Source organism: Sus scrofa, chromosome 1, assembly GCF_054392235.1.
Source record: "Sus scrofa isolate SSC_HxYL_T2T_F1_AM1 chromosome 1, Sscrofa_HxYL_maternal_Yorkshire_Landrace_v2.0, whole genome shotgun sequence".
Taxonomy (NCBI): Eukaryota; Metazoa; Chordata; class Mammalia; order Artiodactyla; family Suidae; genus Sus; species Sus scrofa.
Genome location: NC_139383.1, coordinates 246,762,964 through 246,780,867, shown reverse-complemented (window position 1 = coordinate 246,780,867; position 17,904 = coordinate 246,762,964). Strand labels below are relative to the sequence as shown.

Sequence of the window (17,904 nt, the reverse complement as noted above, 5' to 3'; positions counted from 1 at the left end):
ACCTGATCCACCTCTACCTCCTTCCTCTGCCTCTCCCACCTGAGGCCTTTCCCATCTCTCAAGAAGTTTAACACTCCATCTCTGCACCCATTTTATTTTGTACCTCTACTTTAGAAATTACCAAACTGTATCTTGCAAACTATTTTATGTATGGCTCCAGTTTCCATCTGGGGCCTCCATCTTGGCTCTCGGTTTCTTGAAGGCAAGGCCTATTTCTTACTCATTTTTATATACCCAGGGTGACTAGTTCAATGCCTCACCCGTAGCTAAGTGCTCAATAAATGTTTATGGAAGTGATAACATCCTCTTTGTTTACAGGTTTCAGAATATTTAAGCCTCTATAAAGAGAGAAAAAAGGGACTACCCCATAGCTTACAAAGGAATTTCACACACATGATTTCATTTAGAGTTTCTCAACTCTGAGGTACAATGAAAAGAGAGTAACATTTCACTTAATTGTGGCTTAACAGTCAAGAGGTTTGCCAAAAGTTTTCTGTGGCAGAAAAGAATTCAAACTCAAATCCAATTGCAAATCCCGTGCTTTAGTTTTTATCTCTCTGCCCCCTCCCGCCAGTGTCATTCCCATTAACTTTCCACGCTAACACGGCCTACAAGGCATTTTGGTTGGGCCCTATCTCCCTTGTCTAGATCCATGGTTTCCCTTTCTCTGGGAAGCTATATTTGCCTTCTTTCATCTCCTCCTTTTCATCACAAGGCCTTTGCCTATACTATTTCCTCTGCCTAGAATATTCTCTTTCCCTGCCTCACTAAGGCCTCCTCTTTTTCTAGTTCTCAGTTCAATCTCCACTTCATTAGGTAGTGCGTCTCTGACCTGGTAGGTAACTTTCACTGTCACACGGTCTCATAACAACATGTATTCTCCTTTGCAGCACAAATCATGGCTGGACTCTTCTCCTAGTTGTAATTAGGTTTGATTCCCTGACCAGCACAGTGGGTTAGAGGATCCAGTGTTGCCACAGTTGCAGTAAAGGTCAAAACTGCAGCTCAGATCTGATCCCTGGCCCAGGAACTCCATATGCCATGAGGTAGACCAGAAAAAAAAAAAGAGTAGGTGCTTCATAAATACTTGAATGGATGCACAAATTTTAAAGATGTAGAAATTAAGGTTCAACGAGGTTAAGTAACATATATAAGTAAATACAACTTATAAGCAGTGGAGGTGATATATTTACCACCTCAAGTATGCCTGAAACCAAAACTTTCAACATCTATCCATATTGCACTAGTAAAGCGTAGTAAAAACAAAAGCGAGAAAGACAGACTGAAGTAACATAATAAGATAGCTGATAAAGTTTAAAATTATAAAAGCAGAGACCTCCTTGTGGCACAGGAGGTTAAGGATTGGATTGTCACTGCAGCACCCTGAGTCACTGCTGTGGCACAGGTTCAATCCCTGGCCAGGGAAGTTCCACGTGCCATGGTGTGGCCAAAAAAAAAAGAAAAAAGAAAAAAGAAAAAAAAAATTAGAAAAGCAGAGTGTCATTCCAAGGAGTGACATGTGCACAAGTGGACAGACATTTATATCTGTATCATTTACCTCCCTCTCCTTGGCAAGCAGATTTCCCATATCCATTCGCAGATGAAGCCTCTACAAATGTGGCTCTTAATAGAAATCATAAGTGAGATAGCCCTTTGAATCATCTTTATCCCACTTTCAATCCCATGTAAAAGCAATTACCCTCCCACTGCCCAGTCCCTCCTTGGTTCCTAAGTATACCTTCCCTTCTAGCCTCTTCTCCTAGCACTCATAGTTAAAACACTATAGAAATTACTAAAGCTAACAATTTCAAGAGAAAATTAATAGCTTAACACAATTCACAGGCCTATTTGTTATTCACAGTCCCAAGTAAGTACTAAATACTAAACACAGAAAGAGAACAAGTGGAAGCACTCAGTCCTGGGCATATATCCTGAGAAAACCGTAATTCAAAAAGAGACATGCACCCCAATGCTCACTGCAACACTATTTACTATAACCAAGACATGGAAACAACATAAATGTCCACTGTTAAAGGAATGCATAAAAACGTCATACATATATACAATGGAACATTACTCAGCCATAAAAAAGAATGAAATAATGCCATTTGTAGCAAAATGCACAGACTCAGGGATTATCATACTAAGTGAAATCAGTGAAAGATAAAACATCATATGCTATCACTTATACATAGAAATTTTAAAAAGGAATGAATGAACTTATTTGCAGAACAGAAAAAGATGCACACATTCTGAAAACAAACTTATGGTTACCAAAGAAGACAGGTTGGAATAGGGGTGAGGATAGCCTAGGAGTTTGGGATTGGCATATGCACACTGTGGTGCATGTAATGACTGGTCATCAAGGACCTGCTATATAGAACTCTATACAATATTCTATGATAATCTATGTATAACTCAATCACTTTGTTGTACAGTAGAAATTATCACAACATTGTAAATCAACATTTTAATAAAACTTTTAAAAATAAAAAAAAAAGAAACAGAAGGAGTAATATTAAAAAAAGATTTTTCGGAGTTCTCATCGTGGCGCAGTGGTTAACGAATCCGACTGGGAACCATGAGGTTGTGGGTTCGATCCCTGGCCTTGCTCAGTGGGTTAACGATCTGGCGTTGCCGTGAGCTGTGGTGCAGGTTGCAGACGCGGCTCGGATCCCGCGTTGCTGTGGCTCTGGCATAGGCTGGCAGCTACAGCTCCGATTAGACTCCTAGCCTGGGAACCTCCATATGCAGCCCAAGAAAAGACAAAAAAAAAAAAAAGATTTTTCTTTTTGGTGATCTCTATTTCCTAATGATTTTTCCCTATTTTATATAATTACTCAAGAGAAAATATTTTATATACATACACCCTAGCACAAACTTTCTCTTGTCGTATTTTTATCCCATGTTTTATCACTAAGGGGTTCACTAGCACAAAAAAGAAGCCCTGATGACTCTTTTTCATTTGATGTCATAGGCCTCTCTCAAATGTTCAGTGGATAGTTGGCTTTTAGAGATTACATCTGACAATTAACAGCTCATTTTTTTTTTCCATTTATGGCCACTCCTGCAGTATATGGAAGTTCTTAGGCTAGGGGTTGAACAGGAGCTGCAGCTGGGGCCTACACCACAGCCACAGCAACACTGGATCCTTAATCTACTGAGCGAGGTCAGGGATCAAACTCACATCCTCACAGAGACTATGTCAGGTCTCTCCCATCGAGTGACAATGGGAACTCTTTAACAGCTCACTTTTACTGAAGATAAATAGAAAAATGAAACTTTCCTTTCTGCAGGTGAACACAAAATTCTACCTCATGATTATATTTTTATTTCGTTTCTCAGTAATCAGAGAAAGAATCACAACAAAGCAGGAAATACAAAAACTGGTTATCTAACTTTCCTCATCAGGAGCAGCTATACCTAAGTATTCTATACAGAAGGAAATAAGTTATTTTTCAATAGCCCTAAGAAAATGGACTCCACTGCTTTCCTGTGACAGTTAAAACCCCATCAAAAAAGTTTTCATTTATGTTCAATCTAAATCATCCCTGCTATGGAGTTCCCGTCGTGGTTCAGTGGTTAACAAATCCGACTAGGAACCATGAGATTGCAGGTTGGGTTCCTGGCCTTGCTCAGTGGGTTAAGGATCCAGCGTTGCCGTGAGCTCTGGTGTAGATCACAGATGTGGCTCGGATCCCGAGTTGCTGTGGCTCTGGTGTAGGCCGGCGACTATGGCTCTGATTCTACCCCTAGCCTGGGAACCTGTGTCTGCCGTGAGAGCAGCCCAAGAAATGGCAAAAAAGACAAATAAATAAATAAATTACCCCTGCTATAATTTAAGGGTTTCTATTTTCTCCCCCACTTAATCTAAACCACACATTGTCACCAGGATTATAGACACTTAAAGCAGTGCTTTCATCAAGTTAGGGAGATTCAAATTTAACAAACCTGTTTGGATGACACTGTCTCAGACACTCAGATACGTACATTATTTTTGTTTAATCTTCACAATAATCCTATTAGGCAAAATATTTAAATAGTTTTTAAGTGTCTTCCACAAGGTGCTTATTAGTTGCAGGAGAGTAGAGAAGAAGCAGGAGACAAATCAAACACTATTTAACTGAGTAATCAAAATTAACATCACTAGACAGAGACAGACATCATGTGCTTTCTGATGTGATACCCTGAGAAGGACACATCCCCAATTATGCAGTACTCCAATCCAAGATGGTTACCAACAGACAAACCCAAAATGAGAAACATTTCACTAAAAAAGGAAAGGGAGTTGTATTCTTTTTAAACATGCCAATATTTTTAAAGGCTATAAAATCTTTCATATTGAAGGAGGCTAAAGAGACATGACTTACTAGTTGTAATACTAAATCTTAGACTGGATCCTGTACTGGAAGCTATAATGGACATTTGACAATTGGGATAATTGATAAAATTGGAATAAAAATGACAGATAAAATAAAAGTATTAAATCACTGCTAAATTTACTAAGGGAAATAACTGCATTATGGTTATATCAGAGAAGATCTTTATTCTTAGAGAAATAAACCATGAAGTATTCAGGCAGTAGGGAGACACAATGTCTGTACTTGCCATCAAATGATTGTTCTCTGTAGTAGTTTCATTTTTGCAACTTTTCTGTAAGTCTGAAATTATTTCTGGATTAAAAGTTTGTTTTAAAAAACTGACGAGGGAATTCCCATTGTGGCTCAGCAGGTTAGAATCCAACTAGCATCCATGAGGATGCAGGTTTGATCCCTGGCCTCACTCAGTGATCCGGTGTTGCCCTTAGCTGCAGTGTAGGTGGCAGATGAGGCTGGGATCTGGCGTTGCTGTGGCTGTCGTGTAGGCCAGCAGATGTAGCTCCGATTCGACCCTAGCCTAGGAACCTCCATATGCCGCGGGTGCAGTCCTAAAAAGACAAAAAAAAAAAAAGAGGAAGAGGAAGAGAGAAATGAAACCTCAAAGATTAAGAGACACATATAAGGAATTCCTGTTGTGGCTCAGAGGGTTAAAAACGCAACTAGTATCCATGAGGATGCAGGTTCAGTCCCCGGCCTCACCCAGTGGGTTAAGAATCCAGAACTGCTGAGCTGCGGTGGCTACAGCTGTGACGTAGCTCCAATTTGACCTCTAGCCTGAAAATTTCCATGTGTCATAGAGTTGGCCCTAAAAAGACAAAAAAGAGAGAGAAACATCTAGAACCTATCAACCTTTCTCGAAAAACTGAAAACAGAACTACTATACAATCTAGTAATTCCATTCCCAGGTATATATCCCCAAAAAACCCCAAAAACACTAATTCGAAAAGATGTATGCACCACTATGCTCACAGCAGCACTATTTACAATTGGCAAGACATGGAAACAACCTAAATGTCCATTGACAGATGAATGGATAAAGAAGCTGTGGTGTGTGGATGGATAGATATGATAGATAATGGAATACTACTCAACCATAAAAAAGAATGAAAATTTGCCATTTGTAGTAACTTGGATGGACTTGGAGGACATTATTTTAAGTAAAATAAGACAAAGATAAATACGATATAATATCATTTATATCTGGAACCTAACAAATATAACAAACTAGTGAATATAACATAAAAAAGGCTGAGATATGGAGAACAAACTACAATTTGTACTAATTTGGTGGGAGAGGGGGCCAAAAGAGGGTTGGGGATTGGGAGATACAAACCACTGGGTGTAAAATAGGCTCAAGGATTACTGTACAACATAGGAAATACAGCTGATATTTTGTAATAACTGCAAATGGAAAGTAAACTTTAAAAACAGTATAAAGGAGTTTCCTGGTGGTTCAGCAGATAAGGATCCAGCATTGTCATTGCTGTGGCTCAGGTTGCTTCTGTGGCAGGGGTTCAATCTACACAGGCATGGCCAATAAATAAATTTTAAATAACTTTTTTAAAAAGACCTATCAACTGGAGTTCCCGTCGTGGCTCTGTGGTTAATGAATCCGACTAGGAACCATGAGGTTGCGGGTTCGATCCCTGGCCTTGCTCAGTGGGTTAAGGATCTGGCGTTGCGGTGAGCTGCAGAGTAGGTTGCAGACACAGCTCGGATCCCGTGTTGCTGTGGCTCTGGCGTAGGCCAGCGGCTATGGCTCCGATTCGACCCCTAGCCTGGGAACCTCCATATGCCTTGGGAGCGGCCCAAGAAATGACAAAAAGACCAAAAAAAGCTAAAAAAATTTTAAAAAAATAAAATGACCTATCAACTAATAGCAGGCGCTTACAGTGGTCCTGATTCAAACATTCAAATGTAAAAAAGAAAAAAAAATGTAAAATTTATGAACCAACTGGAAATTCAAACACAATGGAATTAAGGAATTTTCTAAAATGTGATATTGGTTTTGCAGGGAGTGGGGTTAATCTTTATCTTTTGGAGATACATACTGAAATATTTACAGATGAAATGTAGTATACAGGTTTGCTTCAAAATAATATAGAAAAAAATATAAAAAAGAAAAAATAGTATAGAAAAGAGGAAGACTGGATGAAGTTAAAGAAAAAAGAACTCATAAATGTTGAAGCTGGGTGGCAGGAACTTGTAGATTCATTATCCTGTTCTATCTACTTTCATATATCTTAAATTCTCCATAATTAAAAAGGTTTTAAATTTTTTTTTTTAAATTGAAGTATAGTTGGAGTTGCTGTGGCTGTGGTATAGGCCGGCAGCTATAGCTCTGATTCAACCCCTAGCTTGGGAACTTCCATATGCCATAGGTGTGGCCATAAAAACATTTTAAAAGATGGATTAATTAAAAAAAAAAGACAAACTAAAAAACAAGCTAAACTCCTCTATGGTGTTGGAGTCAGACAATCTATCCTTTGGGAATGTGAGAAGGAGTAATGACCGAGAGGAAGAGTTCATGTGGACTTCTTGGGTGTTAGTAGTGTTCTATTTCTTGACCTAAGTGATGGTCACATGAATGTGCTCACTTTGTGATAATTCATTGAGACCTACACTTCAGATCTGTGACCTTAACATACAATAAGCCAATTAAAAATGTGATATACAAACAGCAAATCTTCGCTGAACTTTAATAAACAGTCCACCATGAGGTATGTATAAAAACACCCCCAAACAAATAATCTTGCTTTAAAAGTTAAAAAATAAATAATAAAAGCTTGAAAAAAACAGTGCAGTATTTTCCTACTCTAGCAGGAACTTACTCTGCTTATCCTACCCCAGACAGATCTAACAGTCCTAATAGATTCTGAGTTTATCTAAGATAGGAGATGTTTTAAAACCTATCTAGATTGCTTGAGCTCTTTCTACCTGTTCATGTATCATGAACAGGCACAGAGATGGTACTCCACAAATATTTACTAATGAGACACAGCCCAAACTTTAAACAAACTCACACAGTAAAGTTTAAAATACCTAGCACAAGTAAAATACGATAAACAACCTGTTGGCCTCAAGAGTACAGCTTCCAGAAATCCCATTTCTAGAAACTAAAAAAACTACAGAATGTATTGCTTATAAGGAAGAGCACAATTTATGACAACAAATATCTGTGGCAGAGGAAATTGTTCCTTTCCCCCTTCACCACTGCCTGGCTCAGACAAGGCAAAAATCAACTTCCTGAAGCCATAGCTAAGCAAAAGGAACCCAGCAGCAAGTCTGCTTGTAGGGGAAGGGACTATTTGAACCATGACGTGATGAAAACCAAGCAACAAGGAGTTAGCTGAGGCCAAAGATGACAATGTTGGAGAAATAATGAGAAGAAAGCAACTTGACCAATCTGTTCTAACACCCAAAAACCATTACTATTCCTACTTTCCACAGTGGTAGCAAATCAAAATTTATCCCTAGAGTCTCCCCAGGCTAGAATTAACCCACAATCAATAGGTGTCCTGACTGCCCATCAGAGTTCACCTTCTAAGAGTTTCCCAGAGGTATCCTTTCAGTTAATAAGATGGCTGATATGTAATGATAAATTATGATAAGCTTTCCTAAGGGCAAGTCACAACATAAGTTGACTTGGTATAGTTCTCATCACTGGTGACACTGTTATGTTTTTAAAACACAAGTAATAAATTTCAGTATATAAAATAGTTTTTAAATAATACAAAGAAGATAAACTAGAAAAGCACATGAAAATGACAGGTCAAACTTAAAAGAACTGAGGTCTTGGGTCTTTTTGGTAAGACAAAGTATTACCTACAGGTGAAGGACCTGCCTCTAATAGAGGACTGCTGATCTGAGAGATTATAAGGCATTGGGTTTGCTAATGGGTACAGGTAAGTATAATTATCATGCCAAGAAAACAGCAATGATCAAATCACACAAAGTCCAGGTGGAAAGCTGACTGGTGAACTCCAAACATAATCAAAACATCTGCAAAGATTTTGCTTTTCATTGTAGCACTGTTTATAACAGCAAAATTACATTATAAATATAGTTTATAAAGGCAAAATTTATAATAGCAAAAAAAATTCTGGTTGTTCACCAATACGAAGCTGGTTAAATTATGAATGCTTGTCTAATGCAGTAAAACTCCACAGCCATTAAAAGGAATGATTTACACTCACATAAGCCAATAGGAAAATATTTATCATTAAGCTTTTTAAAAAGTTGAATAATACTGTATACATCCAATTGGAGAACCTATAAGCTCCTATGTAATGAAAATTTCTATGATGGGCAAGAAAAAGCAAACAGTAGTTACCTCTGGGGAGTAAATATAGGCAATGGAGACAGGAGAACTTTTTCCTTTAACTTCATATCCTAAATTGTTTGGATTTCTTTTGTTTTTTAACTGGTTTACTTTTTTTATTTTAACATTTTTCTATTATAGCTCATTTACAATGTCCTACCATATACCAAGGCAACCCAATCACACATACATACATTCTTTTTTCTCACAATATCATGCTCCACCATAAGTGCCTAGATATCATTCCCAGGGCTAAACAGAAGGATCTCATTGCTTACCCATTCCAAAGGCAACAGTTTATATCTATTGGATTTCTTATCATGTATATATATTACAGAAGGATCTCATTGCTTACCCATTCCAAAGGCAACAGTTTATATCTATTGGATTTCTTATCATGTATATATATTACCAATTATAAGAATAACAATGAAACCAATGAACAAAAAATTTATCAATGATGTTGGGGGAATGATAGAACCATGAGTTTTGTTGTTGTTGTTGTTGTTGTTGTTGCTATTTCTTGGGCCGCTCCCGCGGCATATGGAGGTTCCCAGGCTAGGGGTTGAATCGGAGCTGTAGCCACCGGCCTACGCCAGAGCCACAGCAACGCAGGATCCGAGCCGCGTCTGCAACCTACACCACAGCTCACGGCAACGCCGGATCCTTAACCCACTGAGCAAGGGCAGGGACCGAACCCGAAACCTCATGGTTCCTAGTCGGATTCGTTAACCACTGCGCCACGACGGGAACTCCAGAACCATGATTTTTATTTTCCTTTTTATATTTTTCTGCATTTTTCTCAATTTCCTATGATTAACCATACGTTAGCATATATTGTTTTATACTCCCAAAACTGTTGTTTTTTTTTTCTTTTAACAAGTCAAGTGTGGTCATTGCTGGTTCCAATAAGGAAGAGGAATCCATAACTTAATTATAAACACCATCTATTACAAAGAAATATGGAAAGACTCAATTCTCAAAATGCTTGTTTGTTTAGAGAAAATAGTCACTAACACCAAGACATCAAAAGTTAAAGAAAATCCTTGATTTAGTTTACTAGAGTTGCTTGTATGATACTGGCTGCTATGGAAACAAAATGTTATCAGTATTGTGAGGAAAGCTGTGCCAAATATTTGAAGAATCACCAAGTGAATTCTATAAAAGGGTTTTTTGTTTGTTTATATGTTTGTTTTAATTCAAGTCTTAGTTCCCATCCTGGCTCAGCAGTAATGAGACCCACTAGTATTCACAAGGACGAAGGATCGATCCCCGGCCTCACTCAGTGGGTTAAGGATCCCGAGTTGCCTTGAGCTGTGGTGTAGTCACATACACAGCTCGAATCCCGCGTTGCTGTGGCTTTGGAGTAGGCCAGCAGAGCTATGGCTCTGATTGGACCACTAGCCTGGGAACTTCCAAATGCTGTGGGTGTATTCCTAAAAAGATAAAGATTCAAGTCAAACTTCCCACTCAACCTCGAAATCCATTTTACCAATCTCTACTTTAACATCCCACGTCAAAAAAATCCTCATCAGTAGTCCATTCCATTTGTCAATAACAATTCTGTTAAATCTCTTCCTTATGTTAAAAATCTAATTTCATATATATATATATATATATATATATATATATATACATTGTGGTTTTTTTTTGGTTGTTTAGGGCCGCACCCATGGCATATGGAAGTTCCCAGGCTCAGGGTGTTATGAGAGCTGTAGCCACCAGCCTACACCACAACCACAGCAACGCAGGATCCGAGCTGCATCCACAACCTATATACTATACAGCTCATGGCAACGCCAGATTCTCTGACACACTGAGCGAGGCCAGGGATGGAACCTGCATCCTCATGGATACTAGTCAGATTCATTTCCACTGTGCCATAATGGGAACTCCCTAATTTCCTATAATTTTCAATCACTGGTCAACTTGTCCTAGCTCTGTCCCCTGGAGCGACCGTTTAGACAATTTTCATCTACTATTACGGCCCTCTCCCTCTTAAATCTTCTCAAAAACTAAACTTCTCAATTCCTCAAACGGCTTCCATGCCCTTCATTATTGTAATTATTCTTCTCTGAAGTATTTCTAGTTTCTGGAGTTCCCATTGTAACTCAGCGGAAATGAATCCAACTAGTAGTATCCATGAAGATTCAGGTTCAATCCTTGCCTCACTCAGTAAGTTAACTATCCAGCATTGCCATGAGCTGTGGTGTAGGTCGCAGATGCAGCTTGGATTCTGCCTTGCCATGGCTGTGGCGTGGGCCGGCAGCTACAGCTTGGATTTGACCCCCCAGCCTGGGAACCTCCATAGGCTGCAGGTGCAGCCCTAAAAAGAAACGAGAAAAAAAGAAATTCCAGTTTCTAAGTGTGCCTCTTAGACTCAACCCTGACTGAACACAAAATTCCAGATCTGATCTGCGTTTTATCTTCTTTGGGTCCCCATGAGCATAACAGTGTAAGACTAGTTGCTGCAGATATACAATTCATTGCCAAATTAGTGGCACTGTTCAGACCAGAAGTAATTTATGTTTTATGGAGTTTAAGAGTTTAAAGAGTGTAAAGGAGAAAGGTCACTGAGGGCTGAGGAAATGAGCAATTTTCCAACAACAAAAGTAGCCTGTAAGCTGAGAAAAGAATACACTTTTGATAAGTGGAAAACATGGAAAGACTATTTCAGAAAGTACAAATGTAAAACACTGATGAGGTGGGAATGAACAAACTTAGTGCTAGAGCAAAGCATCTTTATAAAGACAGGAAAGAACAGAAGCCAAAAAGGAGGGCTGGAGAGCCCTAAACCGGCAGGCAATAACGCACGATTACAGGGTTAGATGAAGAAACTGCCTTCTTTATTGAGATATTTGGGGATGATTAAATCAATTACCAGTTTGCCAATTTCTACATCAAGCTAACACTGTTTGAACTTCAACTACATGGAAGATAAGTTTCTAATTCAATTCTACTCCAAGGTAAACTAAAATTGAGTTGTTATACAATATTATCACACAGGCTTCTTTCAGAATATGAACAACATTCCTAAATGCCAAAATATAATGTAGGGAATATTTTAAAAAGACTTATTTACATTCATTTCTCTAAGTTTCCCCAGGATGAACACCTTGCCATTTAATATGAATACTTCTATACAATGTACCCAGTTGTTTCAGTAATTAATCATCTTCAGGATCTACATTCCAAAACAATGACCTGCTGGTCTCCAATCCTCCAAGCTCAAAAGGAGAAATTTGACTTATTTAACACTAAAACAAAGAGCTTAGCTAAACAGCAAAATTTCTAAGAAATGAAAGTTGTCTGATATTAGAACAAATGAAAACAGCAGCAGCTCCTTCTCTGAAGTTTAAACTCAATTAAATAGGAATTGCTGGTTTAATAGTCCTCCTGCCTTAAGAATCTTTCATGAGGGCTAGCTCTGTAAACAGTGTAGCAGTAGAGATTTAAACTGACCAAGAGACACTGCAAACAAAACCCAACCTCTCCTAAATCCAGCTACTCAACAGAAGGGATCTAAAGGAATAAATAGATTGCCAGCTGCTGAGAAAAAATGTTTTACTAAAAGCAAAGCAAAATTCTCATTAATGAAAAATCAACGATGAAAGAAGAAAAATTCTGTGTCTCTCATAATCCCTGGAAATATCCAAATCCATTTTGGGTTAATGCAGATTTAACAAAACAGTGGAGGAGAACAGAGGAAAGCAGTTGTGTGTTTGCAGAAGCTGTAACAAACACTTAACAGAGAGATCATAAATAACAGTGCTTCTAATTGAAAAGAAGCATGAACTCCATCCAGTAAAAGGTGCCAGGAAAAGGTTCTTGTGGATAAATCCTCACTCACAACCAAGCTACCTTATCCCATCTTGTTCAACACAGATATGATAGGCTTTGAATTCCCCAAGATCAAATGCAATGGGTAAGCCAAACCCTGCTTTTTCTGATCAGATAATCTCTAAAATCACAGTCTCTGCACTCATTCAGAACTAGCATTGAGCTCCTACTATATTAGGTGCCAGAAATACAAAAACCATTAAGAAGCAGTATCTATCCTCATGGAACTTAGTCCATGCACCTTGCCTCACCTTAAACCCCAAAGCTCTTGCCTTAAATTATCTTCTTAGGTGGGTCAAGCGTCCTCAGTGAAAAACCAGTAAAGGCCTTCACCTTAGTTACTCTGATAGAAGTAAATAATTAAATCATACTTCTTATGCTCTGCTCGGAAAGGAGAGAAGCTGACACACCTTTCCAAATCGAATATGAGAATAGTCTTAGCCGAGACTACAGGGAAGGAGCAGGGGACAAAGACAAGCAATAGAGGGGTGCAAGCCAAGAAACAGACTGGAAGGAGGGATGTGACAGCTGTACCACTGGGCGTTCAAAGCCTAATAAAAAGAACCTGCTACTAAGCCGACTGTGATTTTACGGAGCAGGGGGAAGGAAGAAAGTAAAACACGGTTGCCCGCTAAGAATAGACACCGACTATCCGCGGTCCTTAGCTCGACCACTCTCGCCAAAGGAGAGAACTAAACACCATTTAATAAGATCTGGGCCTGCCAGCCAACAACCCTGTCACCTGGCCACCGGAATGGAGAGGTAACAGTCTCAGCGCGTGAGGAAAACAAGAGAGAGTAGAAAGTATTCTCCAGGTGTTCACAAATGAGTTAACACAATGCTTCCCTGAGGCACCGACGCGAAGTGAAGTTTGGAAAAGGCAGTAACCCGACGCCCACTGGAAGCTCGTGGAGACTCCTCAGCGCCCTCCGCCCCCTCCCCTCAGTCCGCGCACTCACCGCGCACGCAGAGCAGCGACATGGCCGAGGCGCCGGCGAGCCTCCACCGCGCCCCAGCCGCGCCGCCGCACCCGGCCGCTCCCTCTTTCCTCTCAGCAGGTGCCGCAGCTGTTCCCGCTCTTGGCCCCACAGGTCTCGCCGCTCCTCATGGTCCCGTCGCAGACAGCTTCCCACCACTCCTTTGGACCCGCTCCAATTTTCACCATCGGAGCTGGCTCCTGATAGCAGTGAATACCAACCACCAAGCCGGGTACTGGGCGCGGCAACGCGGCGCCATCGCTAGGAAGCAAGACTGACCCGGACTCCCTCCCCTCACTCCACCCGGCATCCAAGCAAGCGCCTGGACAGAGCCAACCCGTGGCGCCCCGCCTCCCAGCCAATCAACTCACGCCCAGTCCGCCGACCCCGCCCCCCCACACTGGCACGTAGGAGGCGGAGTCCTCTTCCGCTTTCCTTAGTGAAAGAATGAAAACACCTCCTCCCACTAATGAGACTTGAAGACAGAGAGGGGAGGGCTTCCTCCTCACCTGTGTGAGGTGGGAATTGAAGCCTTCTGCTCCTCCCACGTGGGCGGGGCTTCCACCCACCCAAGGACAGATTGATTTCATTGAAGAATTTCTGTCAGACTTCATTAAGGGAGCTGACGGAATTCTTACCGTAATAATTTAACAAGGTAGTGACGCACTTTGCAGTACACCTGACACTAATAGCATTGTAAATCAACTATACATCAATTAAAAAATGGACTTTAGGAGTTCCCTTACAGCTCAGCAGGTTAAGGATCCAGCGGTGCCACTGCTGTGGCTGGGGTGGCTGCTCTGGCACAAGTTCTATCCCTGGCCCGGGAACTTCCACATGCCACTGGCAGAGCCAAAATAAATAAATTTTAAATAAATAAATTTTTAAAATGGACTATAACAAGGAAAAAAAACTTTTGTAAATTAGTATGGTGATGGATGTTAACTAGACTTACTGGAGTGATCATTTTGCTGTGTATACAAATATCAAATCACCTGAAACTAATATAATGTTATATGTCAATTATATTTCAATAAAGAATAGGCTATGGGAAGTTTCCTTGTGGTGCAGGGGATCAAGGATCTGGTTGGGCAGCTGTGACGCAGGCTGCAACTGCAGCGTGGATTCAATCCCTGGCCCGGGAACTTCTACATGCCTCAAGTGCGGCCAAAAAAAAAAAGGGCATTAATTAATTTTTTAAATAACAGTAATAAATTTTAAACAAATATCTCATCCTCCTTTAAAAAACAAAACAAAAAAGGCATACCAAAATTTTAATTAGTGACTACAGCATAAAGAAAAAAAAAAAAGAAAGACAGCATAAAGTAAAATAGCTGGAGACCTCGGTTCTTATCTAGGCCTTTTTTCATGCTCTCCACTGTCTATAATAGCGCCTAATACTTAGTAATCAGTCTGTAAATATTTACTGAATGAAGGATGGAAAAAAGGTAATCATTTTAAACTGAACACTTCTGGCAAAATGAGGTACATACAGGCAAGGAAGAGAAAAAGACCAGAGCAGAAAACAGGAATTCACATAGCATGATGTATAGATCCAACACCTCCTCCACCCCAAAATTTGGATTTAATTGGTTTGGGGTAGAGCTCAGGTGTACCTACCTTTTAAAATCTCCCCAGATGATTCTAATGTGATGCCAGGGTTGATCACCATTAGACAGGTGCGTTCTAAGTCCTCATTAGCCCAGCTCAGGTTTCCATGTTTGCGAGCTCTTGGCCTAGTTGGAGATTGCCTAGCAGACTCAGGAAGGGTCCATTAATCTGAGTCTTTGCCTTCCAAAAACAAAACATAACTACCATATGTTTGGAATATAGCATTTGGAGAGAGCGACACTTCAAATGCCATAACTGGGAACCTGGAGAAGGAAAGACTTGATCTACCCAATATTTATCCAAATTTGAATAAATATTCAGGAAGAGTTTGAGCAGAGCAACTCAGCCAGTCTAGTCAACAAAAATCTCTGATCCTAAAGGCAGTGGGCATTCTCTGGGCTGCCGGAGGTTGACATATCTAGCTATTTAGCCCAGCTGCCTTAACCACAACAGCAAGGGACTAAAAAGGTGTGGAACTTCTAGATTCTGGAACTGACTGAGATTAGAGACAACAAAAAACAAACCTCTCATCAAACCAGGGATTCTCCCAGAGGATGCAGGGGCCATCCAAAAAAGGGTGGAAAATCACTGTACACTTGAAAACAGGATAGAGTAGTGGGAAACAGCCTAATATTGTGAAGAGTATGACCTTTGGAGCTGGATTCATTTGGTATATTACCATTGTCATGTAACAACCCCACAATTTAGTGGCTTAAAACAGCATTTATTATCTCAAAGTATCTGTGGGTCAGGAATCTATGTATGGCTTAATCAGATCCTCTGGTTCAAGACTTCAGGAAAGTGCCAACTTGACTGCAGAAGGATCCACTACCAAGTTCTTTCATATGATCGTCAGCAGGACTCAATTTCTCCTGGGCTCTTGAATTGAGAGCCTCGATTCCTTATTGGTTATTGACAGGACTCAGTTCCTTGTCATGTGAACCTTTCCAATACGCTTGTTTCCTCAAAGCATGTAAGCTGAGAAGGCAACAGAGTCTATTAGCAAGATGGAAGTCACAATCTTTTGTAACCTAATAACAGAAGTGACATCTCCTCATTTATCTTGTATTACATTCATCAGAAGCAAGTCACACTTGGAGTTCCCACAGTGGCACAACAGGAATAGTTGTGTCTCTGGAGCGCTGGGACACAAGTTTTATTCCCAGCCTGGCACACAGAGTTAGGATCCAGCATTGCCACAGCTGTGGTGTAGAGCGCAACTGTGGCCTGGTTCTGATCCCTGGTCTGGGAACTCCATATGCTACTCCAAAAAAAAAAAAAAGAAAGAAAGAAGAAGAAGCAATTCACACTCAGGAAAGGGGGATTACACAAGGACATGAATACCTCAGGAAGCAGGATCATTGGAGGGGCCATCTTAGAAATTTGCCTGCCTGGAGTTCCCGTCGTGGCACAGTGGTTAAGGAATCCGACTAGGAACCATGAGGTTGCGGGTTCGGTCCCTGCCCTTGCTCAGTGGGTTAACGATCCAGCGTTGCCGTGACCTGTGGTGTAGGTCGCAGAGCTGTGGTGTAGGTTACAGACGCAGCTCGGATCCTGTGTTGCTGTGGCTCTGGCGTAGGCCGGTGGCTGCAGCTCCAATTGGACCCTTAGCCTGGGAACCTCCATATGCCTCGGAAGCGGCTCAAGGAAAAAAAAAGGCAAAAAGACAAAAAAAAAAAAAAAAAAAGAAATTTGCCTACCATACCTGGATTTGAGTCCCAGCTCTGGTTCTTGTGACCTTAGGAAAACCATGTGACTTCATTTTCCCAGGAAATAATAATAGTATCTACTTCATAAGAGGGTTTGGAGGTTTAAATGAAGATATGCATTTAAATTACCTGGCACATACTAAATACCCAGTACATGTTCCTTATTACTGAGGTTGTGGACATGAGGCAGGAATATGGCTGGGAGGTGAAGACACTAAGCAGAGGAAGAGTCACTGAAGGTTGTGATGTAGGCTGTGAGGCATCCCAGTTTCCCAGCTAAAAGTTCAAAAGAAGAAGGAAATAAGGTCCCCTATTCTCTAGGCACTTGACCAGGACCAGTTATACTCATCAACAAGGTAAGCGTATCTTCAGAAGCAACTCAAATAGGGGAGAAAAGGCCAGAGCCTTCTTGCCCCACTGTATTCATTAGTTTTTCCAGTATAATATTTGAAAGTTCTTCGGCATTTGAATGGAATTCACACTTAGATTTAGATGGCAGGTAGCTATGACCTAAGACTCTCTGAAATCCGGAAAACGAAGAGGAAAAAGAGAGGAATTAAAGAAAGTAGATAATAAAGAAAACACAAACATATCAAGACAATAAAGCCAAAATACCCAGGGTTGGCACTGCTGCTCTTTGGGGGGAATTCTCAGGCAGGAGGAGCAGAGGGTTGCAGGGGAACCCTCTACCAACTTTGTGACTTTCTTTAAGCCATGCTCCAAAGCCATTAAAAGTTTATCCTTCCTCCAAGATCCATATATTTCAGGAAATTATTTCCCAATATCTCCACAGAGAAATTTTCATATAAACAACAATTCAACAAATAGTTATTAAATGCCTTTTAAGTCAGGCATAGAAAGAAGATACAAAAATAACGAATCATAGTTCCTATCCTTAAATAGCTGATAAAGTGATAGGAAAGATCTGTGAGAGATAATTAAGAGGAATTAACCAGGGTAGTAAATATGGAACTGAGGAGGAAGGAAAGGGACAAAGCCCTTGACACTTCTCTCAGTGTTAAGGAGCCAAAAGTGATGATAGAACTTGGCACACAGTGACTATGAAT

General features: G+C 40.4%; 1 protein-coding gene across 1 annotated transcript in view; it reads right to left on the bottom strand.

Moving 5' to 3' along the window:
- UNC13B (unc-13 homolog B) overlaps positions 1-13,860 on the bottom strand; it is a 239,668-nt gene extending 225,808 nt beyond the window's left edge. Inside the window, 1 exon segment of the mRNA NM_001435262.1 lies at positions 13,500-13,860. Within this exon segment, the coding sequence (NP_001422191.1) occupies positions 13,500-13,521 (22 nt within the window). The 5' untranslated portion in view covers positions 13,522-13,860.
- Between the last annotated feature and the right edge of the window lie 4,044 nt (positions 13,861-17,904).